The sequence below is a fragment of the Apodemus sylvaticus genome, chromosome 13, assembly GCF_947179515.1.
Source record: "Apodemus sylvaticus chromosome 13, mApoSyl1.1, whole genome shotgun sequence".
Classification (NCBI taxonomy): Eukaryota; Metazoa; Chordata; class Mammalia; order Rodentia; family Muridae; genus Apodemus; species Apodemus sylvaticus.
The window spans coordinates 80,592,052-80,614,994 of NC_067484.1; the positions used below are offsets into that span (position 1 = coordinate 80,592,052).

The 22,943-nt window shown below is 38.9% G+C and overlaps 1 protein-coding gene across 2 annotated transcripts in view; it reads right to left on the minus strand.

The window, feature by feature from the left end:
* Nucleotides 1-22,943, minus strand: part of Kiaa1328 (KIAA1328 ortholog) — a 257,014-nt gene that overhangs the window by 133,056 nt on the left and 101,015 nt on the right. For both annotated transcript variants that reach the window (XM_052156056.1, XM_052156055.1), the window contains exon 6: nucleotides 20,984-21,111. In XM_052156056.1, the coding sequence (XP_052012016.1) occupies nucleotides 20,984-21,111 (128 nt within the window). The remainder of the gene's footprint in view (nucleotides 1-20,983; nucleotides 21,112-22,943) is intronic.

A 22,943-nucleotide genomic window follows, 5' to 3' on the forward strand; every position in this document is an offset into this window, starting at 1 on the left:
CCAAACAACCCTATTAAAAAATGGGGTACAGAGTTAAACAAAGAATTCTCACCTGAAGAACTTCGGATGGCGGAGAAGCATCTTAAAAAATGCTCAACTTCATTAGTCATTAGGGAAATTGAAATCAAAACAACCCTGAGATTTCACCTTACACTAGTAAGAATGGTTAAGATTAAAAATTCAGGAGACAGCAGGTGTTGGAGAGGATGTGGAGAAAGAGGAACACTCCTTCACTGCTGGTGGCGTTGCAAATTGGTACAACCACTCTGGAAATCAGTCTGGTGGTTCCTCCTAAAACTGGGCACCTCACTTCCAGAAGATCCTGCTATACCACTCCTGGGCATATACCCAGAGGATTCCCCACCATGTAATAAGGATACATGCTCTACTATGTTCATAGGAGCCCTATTTATAATTGCCAGATGCTGGAAAGAACCCAGGTATCCCTCAACAGAAGAGTGGATGCAAAAAATGTGGTATATCTACACAATGGAGTACTATTCAGCCATTAGAAACAATGAATTCATGAAATTCTTAGGCAAATGGATGGAGCTAGAGAACATCATACTAAGTGAGGTAACCCAGACTCAAAAGGTGAATCATGGTATGCACTCACTAGTAAGTGGATATTAACCGAGAAAACTGGAATACTCAAAACATAATCCATACATCAAATGAGGTACAAGAAGAAAGGAGGAGTGGCCCCTTGTTCTGGAAAGACTCAGTGAAGCAGTATTCGGCAAAACCAGAATGGGGAAGTGGGAAGGGGTGGGTGGGAGGACAGGGGGAGAGAAGGGGGCTTATGGGACTTTCCAGGAGTGGGGGGCTAGAAAAGGGGAAATCATTTGAAATGTAAATAAAAAATATATCGAATAAAAAAAAAAAAAAGAAAGAAAAGGCTATCTTTTTTCCCCTGGATGTTTTCAGCTCCTTTGTCGAAGATCAAGTGACCATAGGTGTGTGGATTCATTTCTGGGTCTTCAATTCTATTCCATTGGTCCACTTGCCTGTCTCTGTGCCAATACCATACAGTTTTTAACACTATTGCCTGTAGTATTGTTTGAGGTCTGGGATACTAATTCCCCCAGAATTTCTTTTACTGTTGAGAATAGTTTTAGCTATCCTGGGTTTTTTGTTATTCCAGATAAATTTGAGAATTGCTTTTTCTAATTCTGTGAAGAACTGAGTTGGGATTTTGATAGGGATTGCATTGAATCTGTATATTGCTTTTGGCAAGATGGCCATTTTAACTATATTAATCCTGCCAATCCACGAGCATGGCAGATTTTTTCCATTTTCTGGGGTCTTCTTCAATTTCCTTCTTCAGAGACCTGAAGTTCTTGCCGTATAGATCTTTCACTTGTTTGGTTAGAGTCACACCAAGATACTTTATATTGCTTATGGCTATTGTGAAGGGTGACATTTCCCCAACTTCTTTCTCAGCCTGCTTATCCTTTGAGTATAGGAAGGCAACTGATTTGCTTGAGTTGATTTTATAACCTACCACTTTGCTGAAGTTGTTAATCAGCTGTAGGAGTTCTCTCGTGGAGTTTTTTGGGTCACTTAAGTATACTATCATGTCATCTGCAAATAGTGATAATTTTACTTCTTCCTTTCCAATTTGTGTTCCTTTGACTTCCTCCTTATGTTGTCTAATTGCTCTAGCTAGAACTACAAGTACTATATTGAAAAGATATGGAGAGAGAATGAAGTCTTGTCTAGTTCCTGGTTTTAGTGGGATTGTTACAAGCTTCTCTCCATTTAGTTTGATGGTGACTACCAGTTTGCTGTATATTGCTTTAACTGTTTTTAGGTATGGGCCTTGAATTCCTGTTCTTTCCAAGACTTTTAGCATGAAAGGATGCTGAATTTTGTCAAATGCTTTTTCAGCATCTAATGAAATGATCATATGGCTTTTTTGAGTTTGTTTATGTAGTGGATTGCATTGATGGATTTCCTTATATTGAACCATCCCTGCATCCCTGGGATGAAGCCCACTTGATCTTGTTAATTCTTTGTATGGTTCTCTTAGTTTCTACTTGATTGATTTCAGCCGAGTTTGATGATTGTTTTGATGTGTTCTTGGATTCGGTTGGCAAGAATTTTATTTAGTATTTTGGCATCAATATTCATAAGGGAAATTGGCCTGAGGTTCTCTTTCTTTGTTGGACCTTTGTGTGGTTTTGGTATCATAATTAAACTGTGGATTACGGAACACCAGCCACCTGAATGAATCCTTCAGTTTCTGCATAACATGCTCTAAGTTATTTGAACAGTCCCTTATTAATGAACATTTAGACATTATGCTGACAGTGGAGCCTTGGCTTACTCCATATTGCCCTTCATTGAACTGCACCAAGTGGAGACTACAAATCACACTCCAGAGGCCCTTGCAGCCACAGCTCTCAGTGCCAGATGGGTTCTGCCTCTCACATGACGCTGACATCTCTCCTCTTTCCTCCTCCCTCGATTGCTTCTAATTTATGCTGGAAAGGACAATAGATGAAACACGAGAACTTTCTCCTGTGATGACATCCTAAAGAACACCTTTAAGTTTCTACAAAGCAGCATTTGTAGCAGCAGGAGAGAGAGCAAGGAGGTATGTACCCATCTTGCTTCCTTACCCCTGTACCTCACAGGTGGGTGTACATTCTTAGTTTCCTATGTTCTGAGGGGATAGCAGTGACAACAGTAAACATCGTGCTCTGAATTCCACCACACGCCAGCTTGTCTCAGTGCATTACTTCCTTAGAGTACTGGTTCTGTGCTGTTGTGAAGTCTAAGCCTTCCTCCTCGGTCTTTCCGAAGTTTTTACATACATTCATTTTCTATTAAAGTCCATGCTTTACTTATCAGATAACTGGAGTGATTTCTCTTTCCCTCAAGTAATTCTGATACCATCTTTTGCAAGGACTAGCCATCTTTTTCTAAATAAAGTTATAATTTACAGAGAGTAATTGTCTTGGCATACTGTGTCCCAACTTTTTTAAACTAATAAAGGCCAAGTAAGTGCCATAAAAATGGAAACAATTAGCTGGAGTGAACTGCACGTAGCATGTGCAAGGCTCTGGGTTCAAAACCTCTGATCCTCCCCGCATTTCTGTAATGCACTCTGTGCGCCTTTTAAACCTGCCTCTCACCTCCTGTCCATTTACACTACTCACCTGCTGCTGTAGTTTCAGTGTTTTAGAATCATGCATAAATGCATACATAGGGTACACAACCTTTTTTTAGTTAGCATGATTCATGCAAGCAGTGTACATCATTAATTTATTCCTTTTGTGCTACACAAGACTATTTAGATTGTATCCAGTTTTAACTGATTAAAATATTACATATGGAAACATGCAGTTTTTAACTATCTTTAGTAAATACACAGGAGTTAACCCATGTGGAAATACAGCTGAATTCAAGACAGAAGAAAGTGAAAAAGAGATGATCTGATTGGGAACAGACTTAGAGACAAAACCAGACTCTACTTGGTGATGCTCTAATCTGCAGTGATGACTCCAGGGCACACTTTCCTGAAACAGGAATAAGTTGCCAGTTACTGAGCTGGTGGATGATGGGAGTCACAGTTTGGGAAGGATCAAAAGTTCAACTTTAGTCATTATACATTTGAGATCAAGTATAATATTAACTATTTCCTCATTCAGATGGAAACCTCTTAGGGTATAGTTTGTATCCTTCCTAATGTAAAAATTTCCACAATTGTATAAAAATGGGCTAGAAAACAGAGAGCATTTGGTGGGGTGTTCTCCAGCCTTAAAATTATGTTGTGAGAATCAGGCTGCCACAGGAGCCAATTTACAAGTGCAATACGTTTTCTGCATCTCCGGATGGTTACCTACAGGTTTCTTTAATTTTTGTGAACGTGTCAATACTCTATAACAGCTAAAAGCAGCCCATACATGATTTTACTTTCACAATACCAGGAGGTAATGTAGTATAGCTCCTTTCTCTAAAATGAAACACTCCCTCCTACAAGGAGGAGGGGACTCCTAAGACGGAAGAATCAAAGGCAACCTGTAAGACTAAGGAAGAGCAGAAAGTTGCAGGACTCACGAGTCCCCTCCTCAAGGCTGTATTGAGCCGTGAGCCCCTGGTAGAAAAGGCAAGTGTCTTTAGTGGAGTTAAATGAAACTTGGGCAGGGTGTTCCAGAGATGCAGTGTTTGTGACCTATCATCAATTTACCTTTGTGTTATCCATGCTCCTATAGACAGCCTCCCAAAACTCTTGTTCATTAAGGTCAACTGGTGGTCTCTAGGTTGTCAGTTTGGTACACTATATATGGGGCTGAATGGACTTTTGTTAATATTTTCCCAGAAAAGATTTAAACAACAGGCAATTTGGTTGTTAGGGAATTTTTTCTGACTTTTATAAAACTTTCAGCTACTATTAGATCAGCACTCTAAATTTCCTTGTATTTCGTTAAATCTTAGTTTGCTGTCACCTCACGTGATGGTGTCATTGCTCAGTCTTACTCGGGTTTGAAGGTGAGCAGTGTTTCAGCCTTCACATTGCTCCATCAAGGAAGGAAGGATTGCAAAGTTCCAACTCTCACTCGTGTACATGCACATATGGTTTACTTTCACCGTCTTTCTTTTAGTGGACCCACAACTATAGTCAGTGAAGAGCCAAGCTGGTCATTAAGTCCCTGTATGATCTAAGATAACTGCAGATCTAGCGAATGCTTTATTTAGTAAACAAATTTTGGCACCATAATGGACCCATTAATGTAGGTTGCACTTAGAAAGACTGCCATGATAACGGACTATAGGCACGATCTGCCAGGGACAGGAGTCATCACTTTATTTAAAGATACTTGTATTCTGTTTTTTCTTTAAACTTTTATTGTTAAATGTACCCCTGATTTTACAAAAGAAATTTTACCCTCATTTATGTCTTTTTATTTTATTTATTTTTTATTTTTTTTATTTGGTATATTCTTTTTTTTTCAAATGAAGTTTTTAATGAAAGTTGTAAATGAACTACCACATTCAGTGCAGCTTTTAAAAAAAGAGCATATATATCTGTATATATATCTTATATATATTATTGCACACATATACACATATACACACTGTTGCTGTCTTCAGACACACCAGAAGAGGGCATCAGATCCCATTACAGATGGTTGTGAGCCACCTTGTGGTTACTGGGCATTGAGCTCAGGACAAAGAAGAACAAGCAGTCAGTGCACTTAACCTCCGAGTCTTCTCTTTAGTCTTCACTGTGGCTTCTGATTCAGAGGAAGCTAAAATGAAATTTAGTATTTGTTTCAAGGAGACAATAAGCCTAAAGTTCACTTAAAATAAATCTATACCTATATTAAATGAGACATAGAAAGATGCTGAGTAATGATAGAGTAGGCTACCTTCACTCTTCTTTCTGTTCCCCAATACTAACTCACCAGTCTTATCCCCAGCTTTTTAACAAACCACTTTCAGTGGACTCTGCCTATACTCTGACTCCAATCTCAGAGGATCATGTACATCCCTCTCCTACAGCCCTTTTTCATTACCTTATCACTTTGACTCAGCCACTAATTTTAGGAAAACTTGCCAGATCATCCCTCTCCCTCCTGTCCTCCAGTTCCAGTCTGCCAGTCTTATTCCCAGCTCAGAAGCATACTGCCTGCTGTGGACTCATTATCCTTTCTGCCCCAATTTCCAGGGGTCTAAGCAAATTCTGGTAGTATACACTGTTTTCCTACCTCCTGTGGGCCTTCTCAGCACCCATTGTGTCCCATCCCCATTTTTTAGTGTTAGTTCCCAATACCTAGAAACACTTTATTCCTGATAATCCTGTGGCCACTCCAATCAAGATCCCAGAAGAGTTTCTTATAAGTCAATACATTTCTACCACACTCTTCTAAGAACTAAAGAGGGCAACAGAAACCAAATACAAAATACCCACCCAACAAAGACAAGAGCAAATATCAGTATCTAGAATTATAGTTATTGCAAAGTCAGAAGCGCCTGGATAGATGTTCTACAAATGCTAAGAGACCAAGGATGCCAGCCAGACTACTATACCAAGCAAAAATGTCAATCACAATAGATGGAGAAATCAAAGCATTCCATGATAAAACCAAATTTAATCAGTACTTATCTACAAATTCAGCTGATCAGAAGGTACTAGAACTTCATCCTGAAAAGTTTAATAACACCAAGAAAACACATACACATGGGGGTGGGGAAGAGAATATAAATAATTTCAGACCAGTCAATTAAAAGAGGGGAAAAACTCACTCCACAAAAACAAAATAATTGAAATCAACATAGAGTGAACATTGACTACTCTCAACATTAATGGTCTCAATTTCCCAATAAAAAGATTCAGACCAACAGATTGGATCTGAAAACAGGATCCACCCTTCTGCATCAAAAAAAAAAAAAAAAAAAAAACACACTCTAAAATCAAGGATAGACATTTCTTCAGGGTAAAAGGATGGAAAAAATATATTCCAAGCAAATGGACTCAAGCAAGACGGAGTGGCCATTTTTAATATCTGACAAAACTAGGTTTCAAAATAAAACTAATCAGAAAATGAGGAAGGACAGTACATACTCATCAGAGGAAAAAATTCCCCCTGGAGGACACTGATTTTAAACACATGCACCAAACACAAGGGGATCCAAGTTCACAAAAGAAACACCACTACAGCTAGAAATCATATATTGACTCTCACACAGTTATAGTAAGTCACTTCAATACCCCACTCTCACTGATAGACAAGTTATCCAGAGAAAAACCTAACTGGAGAAATGCTAGAGTTAAACAATGTTATAAATAAAATGGAACTAACACATTTACAGAATATTTCAACCAAACACTGAAGAAAATACCTTCTTCTAAGAAGCCCATAGAAACTTTTCCAAAATTGACCATGCATCTAGACACAAAGCTAGTCTCAACAGATAAAACAAAATCGAAATAATGCCATGATTTCTCTCTAACCACCATAGAATAAAGCTGGGTATCAACAACACTAAAAAGAACAGAAAGCTTAAAAACTCAGAAATTCAGGAATTGAATGAAATATGTGTCAAGATAGAAATTAAGGAAGAAGCCAGATGCCTTTAATCCCAGCACTCAGAAAGCAGAGGCAGGTGGATCTCTGTGAGTTTGAGGCCAGGCCAGCCAGGGATCGGTTACACAGAGAAACCCTGTGTAACAAACAAAATAAAACAACAAAAAGGAAGATGCTGCAAGACTTTAATATTGAACAAAAATGAAAACATACTCAAACTGTGGGACACAATAAAAATTGTTCTAAGAGGCAAGTTCATATCACTTAAGTGCCTACATAAAAAATTGTAGAGAGCCCATGTAATGACATACCTGAAAGCTCTAAAACAAATAAATAACATTCGATACAAGTAAATAGTAAGAAACAAAGAGTTGAAATTAGTAAATTAGAGACAAATGACCAAAGACAGTACAAGGAATCAATGAAACAGTTGATTTCAGCCCTCAGTTTGATGATTTCCTGTCTTCTACTCCTCCTGGGTGAATTAGCTTCTTTTTGTTCCAGAGCTTTCACATGTGCCATTAAGCTGCTAGTGTATGCTCTCTCCATTTTCCTTCTGGAGGCACTCAGGGCTATGAGTTTTCCTCTTAGCACTGCCTTTATTGTGTCCCACAGATTTGGGCATGTTTGTGCCTTCATTTTCATTAAATTCTAAAAAGTCTTTGATTTCTTTCTTTATTTCTTCTTTGGCCAAGGTATCATTGAGTATTGTTCAGTCTCCATGTGTATGTGGGCTTTCTGTTGTTTTTGTTGCTACTGAAGACCACTCTTACTCCATAGTGATCTGATAGGAGGCATCGGATTAGTTCAATCTTATATTTGTTGAGGTCTGTCTCATGACCAATTACATGGTCGATTTTGGAGAAGTCACCACAAGGTGCTGACAAAAAGGCATACTCTTTTGCTTTAGGATGAAATATTCTATTTATATCTGCTAAATCCAATTGGTCCAAAGATTCAATTAGTTTCACTGTCTCCCTGTTTAGTTTCTGTTTTCCTGATCGGTCCATTGAGAAGAGAGGAGTGTTGAAGTCACCCACGACTATTGTGTTAGGTGCAATGTGTGCTTTGAGCTTTAGTAAAGTTTCTTCTATGAACGAGGGTGCCCTTGCATTTGAAGCATAGATGTTCAGGACTGAGAGTTCTTGTTAGATTTTTCCTTCCACCAGCAAGGAGTGTCCTTCCATGTCTCTTTTGATGACATTAGGTTGAAAGTCAATTTTATCTGATATTAGAATGGCAACTCCGGCTTGTTTCCTGAGACCATTTGCTTGTAGAATTGTCTTCCAGCCTTTTACTCTAAGGTAGTTTTTGTCTTTGACACTGAGGTGTGTTTCCTGTATGCAGCAAAATGTAGGGTCCTGTTTACATATCCAGTATGTTAGTCTATGTCTTTTTACTGGGGAATTGCGTCCATTGATGTTAAGAGATATTAAGGAGTAGTGGTTATTGCTTCCTATCATTTTTTTTTCATTTGACAATATGGGTTTATTTTTCTTTTTTTTTCACTTTTTTTAATTGATATATTCTTTATTTACATTTCAAATGATTTCCCCTTTTCTGGCTCCCCACTCCCTGAAAGTCCCATAAGCCCCCTTCCCTCCCCCTGTTCTGCCATCTACTCCTTCCCACTTCCCTGTTCTGGAATTCCCCTATACTGCTGCACTGAGTCTTTCCAGAACCAGGGACCACTCCTCCGTTCTTCTTGGACATCATTTAATATGTGGATTATGTCTTGGATATTCAAAGTTTCTAGGCTAATATCCACTTATCAGTGAGTGCATACCATGATTGATCTTTTGAGACTGGGTTACCTCACTTAGTATGATCTCCAGCTCCATCCATTTGTCTAAGAATTTCATGAATTCATTGTTTCTAATGGCTGAATAATGCTCCATTGTGTAAATATACCACATTTTTTGTATCCATTCCTCTGTTGAGGGACACCTGGGTTCTTTCCAGCTTCTGGCTACTACAAATAGGGCTGCTATGAACATAGTGGAACATGTGTCCTTATTGCATGCCGGGGAATCCTCTGGGTATATGCCCAGGAGTGGTATAACAGGGTCCTCCGGAAGTGTCATTCCCAGTTTTCTGAGGAACCTCCAGGCTGGTTTCCAAAGTGGTTGTACCATCTTGCAATCCCACCAGTAGTGGAGGAGTGTTCCTCTTTCTCTACATCCTCACCAGCACCTGCTGTCTCCTGAGTTTTTGACCTTAGCCATTCTGACTGGTGTGAGGTGAAATCTCAGGGTTGTTTTGATTTGCATTTCCCAAATGATTAATGATGTTGAACATTTCTTAAGGTGTTTCTCAGCCCTCCGAAGTTCTACATGTGAAAATTCTTTGTTTAGCTCTGTACCCCACTTTTAAAGGGGTTATTTGGTTCTCTGGGTTCTATCTTCTTGAGTTCTTTGTATATATTGGATATTAGTCCTCTGTCAGATTTAGGGTTGGTGAAGATCCTTTCCTAATCTGTTGGTTGACGTTTTGTCCTTTTGATGGTGTCCTTTGCCTTACAGACACTTTGTAGTTTTATGAGTTCCCATTTGTCAATTCTTGATCTTAGAGCATAAGCTATTGGTGTTCTATTCAGGAACTTTTCCCCTGTGCCCATGTTTTCAAGGGTCTTCCCCAGTTTCATTTCTATTAGTTTCCGTGTGTCAGGTTTTATGTGGAGGTCCTTGATCCATTTGGAGTTACAGGAATTCAAGGCCCATATCTAAACATAGTAAAAGCAATATACAGCAAACCGGTAGCTAATATCAATGAAGAGAACTAAATGAAGAGAAACTTAAAGCAATCCCACTAAAATCAGGGACTAGACAAGGCTGCCCCCTCTCTCCATATCTTTTCAATAAAGTTCTTGATGTCCTAGTTAGAGCAATTAGACAACATAAGGAGGTCAAAGGGATACAAATTGGAAAGGAAGAAGTCAAACTATCACTATTTGCGGATGATATGATAGTATACTTAAGTGACCCAAAAAACTCTACTAGAGAACTCATATACAGCTGATAACAACTTCAGCAAAGTGGCTGGCTACAAAATCAACTCCAGCAAATCAGTAGCCTTTATATACTCAAAGGATAACCAGACTGAGAAAGAAATAAGGGAAATGACACCCTTCACAATAGCCACAAACAGCATAAAGTATCTTGGGGTGACTCTTACCAAACATGTGAAAGATCTGTATGACAAGAACTTTGTGTGACTCTAACCAAACAAGTGAAAGACCTATATGACAAGAACTTCAGATCTCTGAAGAAGGAAATCGAAGAAGATCTCAGAAAATGGAAAAATCTTCCACGCTCATGGATTGGCAGGTTTAATATAGTTAAAATGGCCATCTTGCCAAAGGCAATCTACAGATTCAATGCAATCCCCATCAAAATCCCAACTCAGTTCTTCATAGAGCTAGAAAGAGCAATTCTCAAATTCATCTGCAATAACAAAAAACCCTGGATAGCTAAAACTATTCTCAACAGTAAAAGAAATTCTGGGGGAATTAGTATCCCAGACCTCAAGCAATACTACAGGCAATAGTGTTAAAAACTGTATGGTATTGGCACAGAGACAGGCAAGTGGACCAATGGAATAGAATTGAAGACCCAGAAATGAATCCACACACCTATGGTCACTTGATCTTCGACAAAGGAGCTGAAAACATCAACAGTAAAAGAACTTCTGGAGGATTCAGTATCCCAGACATCAAACTTTACTACAGAGCAATAGTGATAAAAACTGCATGGTATTGGTACAATGTCAGGAAAGCGGATCAATGGAATAGGATTGACGATCCAGAAATGAACCCACACACCTATGGTCACTTGATCTTCGACAAAGGAGCTGAAAGCATCCAGTGGAAAAAAGATAGTCTTTTCAACAAATGGTGCTGGTTCAATTGGAGGTCAGCATGCAGAAGAATGTGAATCAATCCATTCTTATCTCCTCATTTATGTCTTATGAAGACTTTTCAAGATGCTACTTCAGGGAGTCTGACTTTTTTTTTGGACTTGGCTATTCTTTTCATATATATATATATGTATATATATATATGTATGTATGTATGTATGTATGTATGTAATATCTTTTTCTTCTTTGGGGCCTCAGTGATATAAAGATTAGCATTTGATCTTTGATTTTATGCCAGTACAGGTAAAAATCTCTAATTCATTTGTCTTCGAATGTTAGTTTCCTGGAGACATATCCTTGAACAGAGTAGGAGTTCTCTTATAGTACCATGAAACTAATACAGAAGCCAACCCTCCAAATATCCCATACCTTCCCTTCTCAGTACACACTGCAGGTATGTGTGATGACTGCAAACAATATCAGAATGGAGTAATGATTGACTCAAACTGAATTATGGATAGTATTAGTTAAATCTTCATGCAATTTTCCAGATTAGACACAATTTGAGACCCCACTGTAAAGCAATCAAGTATATTTGCTTTTAAAGTGGGTTACTCTGGACTACACTTGTCCTTTCTTGAGGACTTTACAGCATTACAGATGGAAGGAGATCTCTAGAATTGGAAAAGAAAGTTCTCTAAAGAGAAAGACATTAAATTTCTTTCTTTCTTTTTTAACTTTTTTATTAGATATATTCTTCATTTACATTTCAAATGTTGTCTCCCTTCCTGGTTCCCCCCTCCAAAGTCTCATAACCCATCTCCCCTCCCCCTGTTCCCCAATCAACCCTCTCCTGCTTCCCTGTCCCAGCATTCCCCCACACTGCACCGTTGAGCCTTTCCAGGACCAAGGGCCTCCCTCCCTTTGATGTCTAACAAGACTGTCCTCTGCTGTTGATGTGTCTGGGGCCATGGGTAACACCATGCATATCTCTTTGGTTGATGGTTTTGTCCCTGGGAGCTCTGGGAGTACTGGGTGGTTCAAATTGCTGTTCCTCCAATGGCGCTGCAAACCCCTTCAGCTCCTTGGGTCCTTTCTCTAGCTCCTCCATTGGGGAACCCTGTGCTCAGTTCAATGGCTGGCTGAGAGTGTCCCCCTCAGTATTTGTCAGGCACTAGCAGAGTCTCCCAGGAGACAGCTATATCTGGCTCTAGTCAGCAAGGACCTGTGGATATCAATAATAGTGTCTGGGTTTTGTAACTGTATATGGGATGGATCACTAGGTGGGGTAGTCTCTGAATGGTCCTTCCCTCAGACTCTGCTCCACACTTTGTCTCTTTATTTCCTTTCTAGCTCTAAAAAAGGCTACTTTCAGGGATGCTTTAATAACACAGTGACATCACTACTTCTTAGACATTAACCTCTGTGATGCTGTCACGAGTCAACAGAAGCAGCACAAGAAAAACTGCTATTTGGTGAATAGTCATCATTTGGTAGGCTTGATATGCCTGAACGATGAATAAAGACAATTATGTTTAAACCTTTCTATCTGAATGCCACTGAAAATCAAGGTTACAAATTCCCAGAATAGAAAGAAAATGTACAGATTATCCTGAAATTTTAAAAAAAATCTTAAAATGCAGCAAAATATTGTTTACATAATTTACTATAAACCTGTTTATAATAGGTAGAGCTATTTAAAATTGGGAGAGCGTATAGGTAAATGGAGACACCTCAGAAAGTTTATATCCTTTGAACAAATTTTATGACAAAAGGAATGTAGTCGGTTAATGTATTTTTTTTTACATGATGTGCTGAAATCACTAACATATCAAAATAAAAAAGAATGATTCACAGAAAAGGGTCTAAAATAATGAAATCTGACTATCATTGGACATTCTGAATGATAATGTGTCTTTTAAAGGTCCCTCCACTGTTATTTCTTTTACCATCAATTTTTTGGGAGAAAAATGGGGATAAACTAATAAAATGTAAGGAGTTTCATTCAAGAAAATCAAAGCATGAATTTGGTATTCTAGAGTGGCTTCATTGGATTTCTAGGTCTTGTGGTATCCAATCAGACTAAAACGAAACTTACTGTGTGTATGTCAAGCTAAATACAAGAGTTCCAACAGGTCCAAACATTTTATTCACACATAGGAAATAGTATGCAGAAACCATGCCAAGATAATGCCTGTTACCTTTGCCTAATTAAATAGTGAAGGCTAAGAGAAATGAATTATATATTATACCTTCTAGAATTAAAAGCAACACAAAGAATACAGCGAAATAAAATGGATACTTCAGAGCACATTCTTCTCTTTTTTCCCTATCCAGAGGTGTTCATGTAGGAAGAAAACTATGAAGATGGAGTAACCCCCTCTCCTTCCCACTACCCGTATACTATCCATTTCTTGACCAGTAGCAGAAAACCTAAGCTGTCACAACAAATCTGGTTTTTCAATACCGTCTCAGAGCTTCAAAGACAAAGAACCCAAACATTTTACCTTTTTTTTTTTTTAAGTTTAAAGCCTTTTGAAAAACTGCAGCAAGCACCTACGACAAATATAAATATTCTCATTTGCTCCAATAATAACCCTGCTGTTGTTAGACTCTTGGTCCCACTCCTTACAGCTGTAAGTAATTGATTCTGAGCAAGTTCTTTAATCTCTCTGACCTTCCCAGTAGAGGGTAATAATGATCCTACCTTATAAAGTTAAGGTGAGAATTAAACCTGTCAATGGACATAAAGAGCTTAAAATAGCACTTGGTATGGAATAAATGCTGTGTAAGCACAACCTGTCATTGTTCCTGCTACCATTATTAAAATAAGTAAGAGTCTAAGAAGGGGAAGAGTGGAGAGAAAAGGTTTTAGAGTCGGACATAAGTTTTGAAAAGTGTGCCTAATATCAATGCAGCACTGGTCCAGTAGTCCAGCCTAATGAAAGCCATTTCAGCGCGGTTAAGAGGGGGCCACAGCACAGACTAACAGCACCACACAGATGAAAGCTTCTAGCAGCAGTCGGAGAAAGAAATGATCAATGAGCACCAGGAAGGACCGAGCGTCACTATGACCAATTCCTCCCAAGCACAATAGACCTCCTGTGCTCTAAACAAGCTGTGTAATTGAGATTCTGCAGGGTATCCACAAGAATGCAAAGTTAATTTCATTGAACACACTAGCACAAGGAAAACTTTTCTAGACCCTGAAAAAGGCTCTTTCTTTCTCTCCCTCCCTCTCCCCCCTTCTCTCTCTCTCTCTCTCTCTCTCTCTCTCTCTCACACACACACACACACAGAAAGAGAGAGAGAGAGAGAGAGAGAGAGAGAGAGAGAGAGACTGTGGCTAAGAACAAATAAATGAGTCACAGGTCACCTTCAGGTGTTATGCCTATTCCTCATGGTTGTCCACCTTATTTTGAGATGGCCTTCTACAGGCTGAGTGGTCTCAGAGCCCCAGAGTCTCCTGTCCCTACCTCCTCAACATTAGAATTACAAGCACATGTTAACACACCTAGGTTTTCCCCAGGTCCTGAAGTCTTGGCTCTTCATGCTTGAATAGCAAGCACTTTACAGACTGAACTATCTCCCTACAGCAACATAAAGGTGCGTTTATCTGAAATATTTACTGATCCAGACCTCTGGAAAAGTACAAAGAGTAGTTATCCTGTTAGAGTTTTGAGTGGAAATTCAAAAAGGCAGTTTTATCATGCATATAATTTTCAAAACAGTTGATTTACTTTATAATCAGTAATTATTTTGTTTGAGAACTGAAAAGATAAATTCAGAGCTTTGACAAAGTTTGTGAATTCTGCAGTAAAGACATGGTTGGAAAACAATAGGAAAGAGCAGATATTTTAAAACTGGGAAACACTGTGGAGGGAAGATATGAAGCACCTAGTATTGGCGGACACAGGACGTTAAACACAGGATGCTAACTCAGAATTAGGCTGGATTGGTATCAGCTCAGAGAAGGGACATTCGGCCTAACAAGGAATGAAGGGAGCGTGTGGCCTGAGATGGGGAGAGTTGTTGGAAGCTTTCAGCAGATGGTATGTTTTAGATGAGGTGACTTTTTATTTAAACGCTGTTTAAAAGTATCTTGGACAATCCTGAGCAACTCAAAACAGGGCTTCTCATGCCTGGCACTGGGATTTTTGTTAGATGACCTATGGCTTTTAGAGCAAGCACTGTCAGCACAGATAGGAAGGTTTGATTTAAACTCTATAGTATACTTACACACCGACTTCTGTGAATTATGGGTATTTTCAGGTAGGTAGGATAATTCTTATGGCTCTTTCAGACATCCATGCTGTTTTTACCATCCTTCCTAGGTATTTATCTAACTTCCTGTCCCTAATTACAGCCCCTGTGGTTCATATTTCTGCTATCAGATCCCTTATAAAATGCTATCCCCTTCTTTATTGCTCCCCAGTTCCCCTATAACAGCAATGGCTGCTTTTTAGTTTCCTGATTCTTACAAACTTTAGGGTTTGTACTCACATCGGAATCTTTGGAGCCAGGAGCCTCTAATGGGAGAGGACATGAAACCTCTATCTTCTTGGTTCTGAGCTATACTTCACACAGTATGATGTTTTCTAGTTTTATCCATTTACCTGCAAAGTTCATGATTATTTCACTTTACAGCTGAGAGGCGTCCATGGTGCATAGGTACCACATTTTCATTATCCCTTTGTCTGTTGAAGGACATTCAGGTTATTTCCATTTGCTAAGTATGGTGATTGGAGCAGCTGTGACCTTGCTGAATAAGGATCTATGGAGGATGCTGTAGAGTCCTCTTCAACGAGGCTTCACGAGGCTCCATGGAGTCGGGTGGGGTTCATGAACCTCCACCTCTAACTGAGGAGCTGCAGTTTCTGGGGAAGGGAGTCAGTTCTCTTCAAGAGTTTGTCTACTGGTAAGACAACTGTGCTCCATTGAGTGGCCCTACACCCATAAACAACAAGTAGTACAAATGGACTTAGTAGGCTATTAAAATAAAATAGACCATGAAGTTGCAAAAGGGGTGGAGGCGAAGCTGTTAGGAGTTAAAGGGGAGAGGTAGAGAATGAAAAGCCAATCTAATATTTATATGAAAGCATAAAAATGATTCTAAATAGCCCAGGCAATCATAATCAGAAAAACTAATGCTTGTAGCTATTTCAATATTTGACAATTTTCTGGGTTCCTATACTAAGGAAATAAAATCAATATATGAAAAGAGGAAAAAATATATTGTGAGAAATTCTCAAAGAATTAACACAAATATTATGACACTTAAAAAATACATTCAAACCTACCCACTGCAGTTACTGCTGCTGGTTATATGTGTGTTATAAATTTCCTTGTCCCCAAAGATGATGTCTTTAAAATTGTTTTTTACTTCTACACATTATATTTCAAATAGCAAAGAAACTTCAAACACAATTAAGTAAGCTTTCCCTTTGGATTACCTCAAAGCATCTCAGGCAAAAGCACATTTAGGTAGCAGTCTGTCAAACGGATAAAGATTTTATATATATATATATATATATATATATATATATATATATATATATATATGATATATATATATCTTCTATATTATATAAGTTTAACTTTATAACTTGGGATAGTGCTGTTTGACAATCCTATGGGATTTAGATGGAGCTCAGCAGCAAACCTCTGACAGTTCTGGGCGAGAGTTACTAGACTGGACTGGGAGGAAGACTCACTCTGGAGACAGGAAGGAGGGCAGCACTGCATAGCATGGGCTCCTGACTAAGGCAAGGGGAGAACATGAGCTGAGCACCAGGCCTCAGCTCATGTCCCCTCATGTTCCCCCCACCACGGCTCCCTCCCGGCATGACTCTCAGACTGAGTCAAAACAACCCCTTCCTTTCCTAACTACTTCTGTCAGGTATTTTGTCACAGCCAGAAAAGAGAATAATACATAACCCAAATGAAGTAATACATGACCTCACTTCCACTGAACTACTACAGGGTACAATTTCTTTTGAAAAAGATGTTTCTTAGGAGATGGAGTGGTCTCTAGTTTTTCAGCAATAGTTATATATTTACTGATTAGGTGAGATCCAGTGTTTGCGTCAATATACTCAAGCCATTAAATTACTCCTAGTTGTGTTTCTTTTCTTTTTTTGTTTTTGTTTGTTTGTTTTTTCGAGACAGGGTTTCTCTGTGTAGCACTGGCTGTCCTGGAACTCAGTCTGTAGACCAGACTGGCCTCGAACTCAGAACTGGCCCTGCCTCTGCCTCCCAAGTGCTGGAATTAAAGGCGTGCGCCACCACTGCCCGGCTTCCTAGTTGTGTTTTTACCTCTGGTCCTTATAGCATCTTTTAAATTTAGAATAAAGTTACTTTGTCTATCACTTCAGACTATACTTTAATTAGCTTTTTAAGAGTACTCTATAAGGCAGTGAATTTCATCCTGAATGCTCATGTATACTTTGCTTTCATTAATCCTCCTCCCTAGTGCCTCACTCCTGCCCCCTTTGCACTCCCTCCCCCAAGTAGTCTGCCCTTCTTCCATGGCATGAGGGTTCCCTTTTTACAATTAGTTTACTTTTAAACTCTCTCTCTCTGTGTGTGTGTGTGTGTGTGTGTGTGTGTGTGTGTGTGTGACTGTGTGTGTGTATGTTTATGTGCATGAATGTGGGTGACTGTGTATATACGTGTGTGTGCGTGTGCGTGTGTGTGCACGCGCATATGAATATAGGCACCTGTGAAGGCCTAGACACTGGATCTTCCTGGAATAGAATTATAGATGACTGTGAGCCACCTGATATAGGTACAGGGAATATAATTCAGTTCCTCTGTAAGAACAGTATTTGCTGTTAATTACTGAGCCATCTCTTTAGCCTTGGTCTAAGTCTCTTATTTGCCCCTGTCCCCAACTCTTCCTTTAAGACCCCTTTTCCTCTTTCATTATTATCTCTATGGATTAATGGCCTAGTAACCCTTCACAAAGTCAATGCTTGTCTGACTCCTTTCCCTTTACTCGCTATGAAGTCTAGTATATTCTTTTTTTTCTTTTTTTTATTGAATATCTTCTTCATTTATATTGCCAATGGTAAAACCTTTCCCGATTTCCCCCTTCCCCAAAGACTTCCCAACCCTTCCCCCTCCTCCCATCCTCTGCCTCCCCATATATACCCCTCCACCCAACACACTCCCTCACCCCCTCGGTTTCCCTTTGTTGGGGCCTCTATGGAGACTTTACCTGACCAAGGACCAGTCCTCCCAATGATGCACAACAAGGCCTTCTTCTGCCATATTTTTGGCTGGAACCATGTGTGCCCTTGGTTGATGGTTCAGTCTCTGGGAGTCTTGGGGCATCTGGGATACAGTTTCTGTATCCATTCCTCTGTTGAGGGACATCTGGGTTCTTTCCAGCTTCTGGCTATTATAAATAAGGCAGCTATGTACATAGTGGAGCATGTGTCCTTATTACATGTAGGAGCATCTTCTGGGTCTATGCCCAGGAGTGGTATAACTGGGTCGGCAGGTAGTACTATGTCTAATTTTCTGAGGAATCACTAAACTGATTTCCAGAGTGGTTTTACCAGCTTGCAATCTTCAACAATGGAGAAGTGTTCCTTTTTCCCCACATCCTCTCCAGTATCTGCTGTCCCCTGAGTTTTTCATGTTAGCCATTCTGCCCGGTGTGAGGTGAAATCTCAGTGCTGTTTTGGTTTGCATTTCCCTGGTAACTAAGGATGCTGAACATTTCTTTAGGTGCTTTAGAGCCATTCAAGTTTCCTCAGTTGAGAATTCCCTGTTTAGCTCTGTACCCCATTTTTAATAGGGTTATTTAACTCTCTGGAGACTAACTTCTTGAGTTCTTTGGATACATTGGATATTAGCCCTCTATCGGATGTAGGGTTGGTAAAGATCTTTTCCCAATCTGTTGGTAGTCTTAATGTTTTCACAACTAGTCAGTGCCCATATCTGCACAACATCTTTACTCATTTGTAATTATAATCTGCTTCTTCTTTAATAAAAAAGAAAATTCTAAAGTCAAACAGCAGAGACCAGAAGTCACCTCTAAGTCACAACTTCATTTTTATATTTTATGAAGACATTTTAGAACCTGATCATCAAGTACTTGCTGAAAACATCCATGGTTTAAAAAATTCTAAGGTCTGGAGAAATGACTCAGAAGTCAGGAGCATTTGCTACTCTTGCAGAAGACTGAGTACAGCTCCCAGAACAGACATGTATAGCTTACAAAGACTTATAACTCCAAATCCAGGAGCTATGGCAACAGATATGTGCATATACCACACACACACACACACATACACACACATACATATACACACACACATACACACACATACATACACACACACATACACACACATACACACACACATACACACACACACACACACACACACACACACACACACACACACGATTAAAAATGAAACATATATTTCCAAAAGCTCTCTGGATTAAGTGAAAGTAAACAAGAGATATATTTTTGGTTTTGTTTGTTTGCTTGTTTGTTTGTTTGTTTGTTTTGGAAATGAAACCTAACTCCTCACACATGCTAGGCAAGTATTCTACGTACTCCACGTTATACTCCAAGACCAGGTGTCTTCTTTTGAAAGCACACTCTACACAGACTTGGCTGACATTTTCTCTTTTAGTTACACCTCTTAAGATTCAAGTTAAGTATGACAGTGTTAACTATTACTCAGTTTTGTTTGGCCTCTTCCAGTAGTTCTTAGAGACTCCCTATCAGGCATCAACAATTTTTTCCCTGCACAGTGTTGTGGTTGGTTTTCTTACTCCTTCTTCCTTTTACTTTAATAATTATGCCTCTGCTCCTATGGTTTTTTAGGTTCTACTAATTTTGTTAAATGAAATGCTCCCTGTCTCCTCCACACCTTCTTAAGTTGTCTTTGCTTTTGTGCTGTCTCCCTCAACTCTGTCATGCTAAGGGCTTGAGCAGAAATGTGAGGATGAACCTCACCTTCACAAGTACTCTGGGTTGGAAGCATACACTGAGTTGTCAACTTCTCTACAGATTAGTGAAGACATGTATAGAAACAATCAACATAAGCTGCAACATTCTGCTGTGGCCACTGTACAACCTAGCTTTCAAAAACGGAACAAGAGATAACATTCTATACCAAAATATCAGTAAGCCATTAATAATTTGAATATTTCTTTAAAAACTTAAGACTAAAAATGGTCTATGTTAAATATGTCAGCTAAACCACATTACAGTGATATTAATATTGTTGGGCTTTTGTTTGTTTGTTTTACTTTCCCAAATGTGCCAATTTTAGGTTCAAAACTAGGATTCCATTAGCAAAACTCTTACCCCATCTAAAGCAGTTGCAAGCACTCCTCAAGTTTGACCTTTGGGGTTTTAATGCTATTTGAAGAACATCGATGGGGACATGCTCTGTGCCTGCCTCATCTCACTGATGTCATAATCGATGGAGTGTATATCATGTGCACCCCACATGCATCTGTATACACATTATCTATATTTGAATGCTCAGTATGAATGGCATTCTATGATACAGTCCTGCCTATTAAGATAAAGGTTATTTCTATCCATTTGAACATTTGCTCTATAAGAACAATGACATCAAGTATCAGTGTTAGAAGGCTAACTGTGTGGCTCTCATGCCTGCTTTTACATCATAAAAGGCAAGGTTCTCACTACTCATCACTTGATGATAGTTAGTTACTTATAAATACTCATATATAAGTTAATACATAGAAGCTTATACAGAAGTCACCAAATATTTTATTATTCTAGAACTAGAATCAGAAAAGGGATATTAATATTTTCCAAAAAGACACCAAACACCCATGTTTAACAAAGGGCTGCTGGCTCTTTATTAAGCAACAGGTCAGTGCATGTTCTTACCCAGTCAAAAGTTCCCAGTAACCACCTCCTACCTCAAGTTTTGTTTATGATCACTGGACTGGTAGGAACAGGCAAGGAAAGAGGAAGGCCACTGACATGGAAGTCATGAGATATGTGTAAATTTTAAAACAACATGCATCTCATATGACCCTCTATGTAAAAGGAAAATGAAACGTTTGGATCAAAAGAGGCCACTTACCTGCTGCTCCTGCGCTCTGGGAGCTCCAAGCTCCGAGAGGGACATGGTGAGCTTGGCCTGCTGCTCCGATAGGTACTTCTGGTAGAGACTTAGAAGTTCTTGGCATTCTCTATACTGTAGCTGAAGAGGTGAAATGCAAATTAAGGGAAAAAACTGAACATACAGATATCATAAACAAAACAGAGAAAAACTACAATGAAATATGGCCAGAGTAGGTGAGCATGGCATCATCAGATAAAATTAGTACGTGGGTCAAATCATGAAACAATGATTTGAATAAAGAAAGTACTACTGATCACCCCAGTGAAAAGACATTTCTATTACTTTCTTTGCAGAGCTCTCAGAGAAACTCCCATCACATTATGTAAACAAGCAAAATGAAGCAGGGTACAGAGCACATGAATGCAACCCCAGCATTCAGGAGGACCAAACATCCTGTTGACAATCATGAGTTCAAGGCTGGACTGGGACAGTACATCCATATGCTGTTCCAAAGGGAAAGGAAAGGAAATTACAAAGACAAGAAGCCAATAATTTAAGAGTTAAAATTCTAAAACTCTCAGAAGAAATCATACAAGGGCATCTTTGTGACATAGGATTGAGAAATTGCAAAGAAAAAAATCCTCAAATTCAAATACTTTAAAATCATTTATGAGATAGAGGATCAATATTCAGAATATATAAACAGCTCTACAACTCAGCAATAAATATTAATCTAATTTTAAAAACTAGCACAGGTTCTGAGGCCATTTCCAAAAGAAATACATGAATGACCAAGAAGCAAAAGATGGTAACCACAAGTGCTATCAGAGATGGGAAAATCAAAGGCACAAAAAAAAAATTAAGAAAAAAATTTTAAAAAAAGGACTTTTTATCCAGTGGGACAGCCTCACCCAAAGCTTTGTGATGTCAAGTTTAACATAGATATGCTCAGGGGGAAGCTTCCAGCCATGTACATCTGCTGCTACTGTGGAACAGAATGTAGAATATTTTTTAAAGATAAATTTATTACATAGCCCAGTAAGTCCAGTTTACCCAAAAAATTTAAAAGCCTAAATAAATACTCATACATGTCAAACACTCAAAAACTGGTTTCAGTTTTTGCTTAGAGCAGCCCTGCTCATCGTAACTTAGAGGCAACAAAAACCTCAATCCATCAACTTATCCACAAAGTGGTATTTATAAAAGGAGCATCAGTTAGCAATAAAATAAATGAGGGATCACTACATGCTACGAACCTGGAGAATATTCATGAAAAAGAATACCGACACAAAGGCTAGATATCATAAGCATTTATTGGTATGAAAAGTCACGCATAGGCAAGTCCACTCAGACAAGGAAGTGGATTGGTGGCTGCTACAGACTGGGAAAGACTAGGGAAAAATAGGTGTGGATTTGGGGAAAGGTAACGAATAGTTCTGGAGTGAGGTGATGGTAGTTTGGTACTCTGGGAAATGTTTAATGCCATTCATTAGCACACTTATGTAAACAGTATTTTTTCTTTTTTCTTTTTTTTTATTTTCTATATTCTGTTTACATTCCAAATGCTTTCCCCTTTCCCAGTTCCCCCCTCCCCGTATGCCCCATAAGCCCTCTTTACCCATTCTCCAATCACCCCCTCCCTTTTCTCTGTCCTGGTATCAAGCCTTTCCAGGACCAGGGACCTCTCCTTCCTTCTTCATGTGAATCGTTTGATATGTTAATAGTGTCTTGAGTATCCAGAGTTTCTGGGCTAATTAATATCCACTTATCAGTGATTGCATTCCATGTGTATTCTTTTATTTTTGGGTTACCCCATTTAGGATAATATTTTCCACTTCTAACCATTTGCCTAAAAATTTCATGAATTCATTGTTTTTAATTGCTGAGTAGTATTCCATTGTGTAAATATACCACATTTCCTGTATCCATTCTTTCATTGAGGGACATCTGGATTCTTTCCAGCTTTGGGCTATTATAA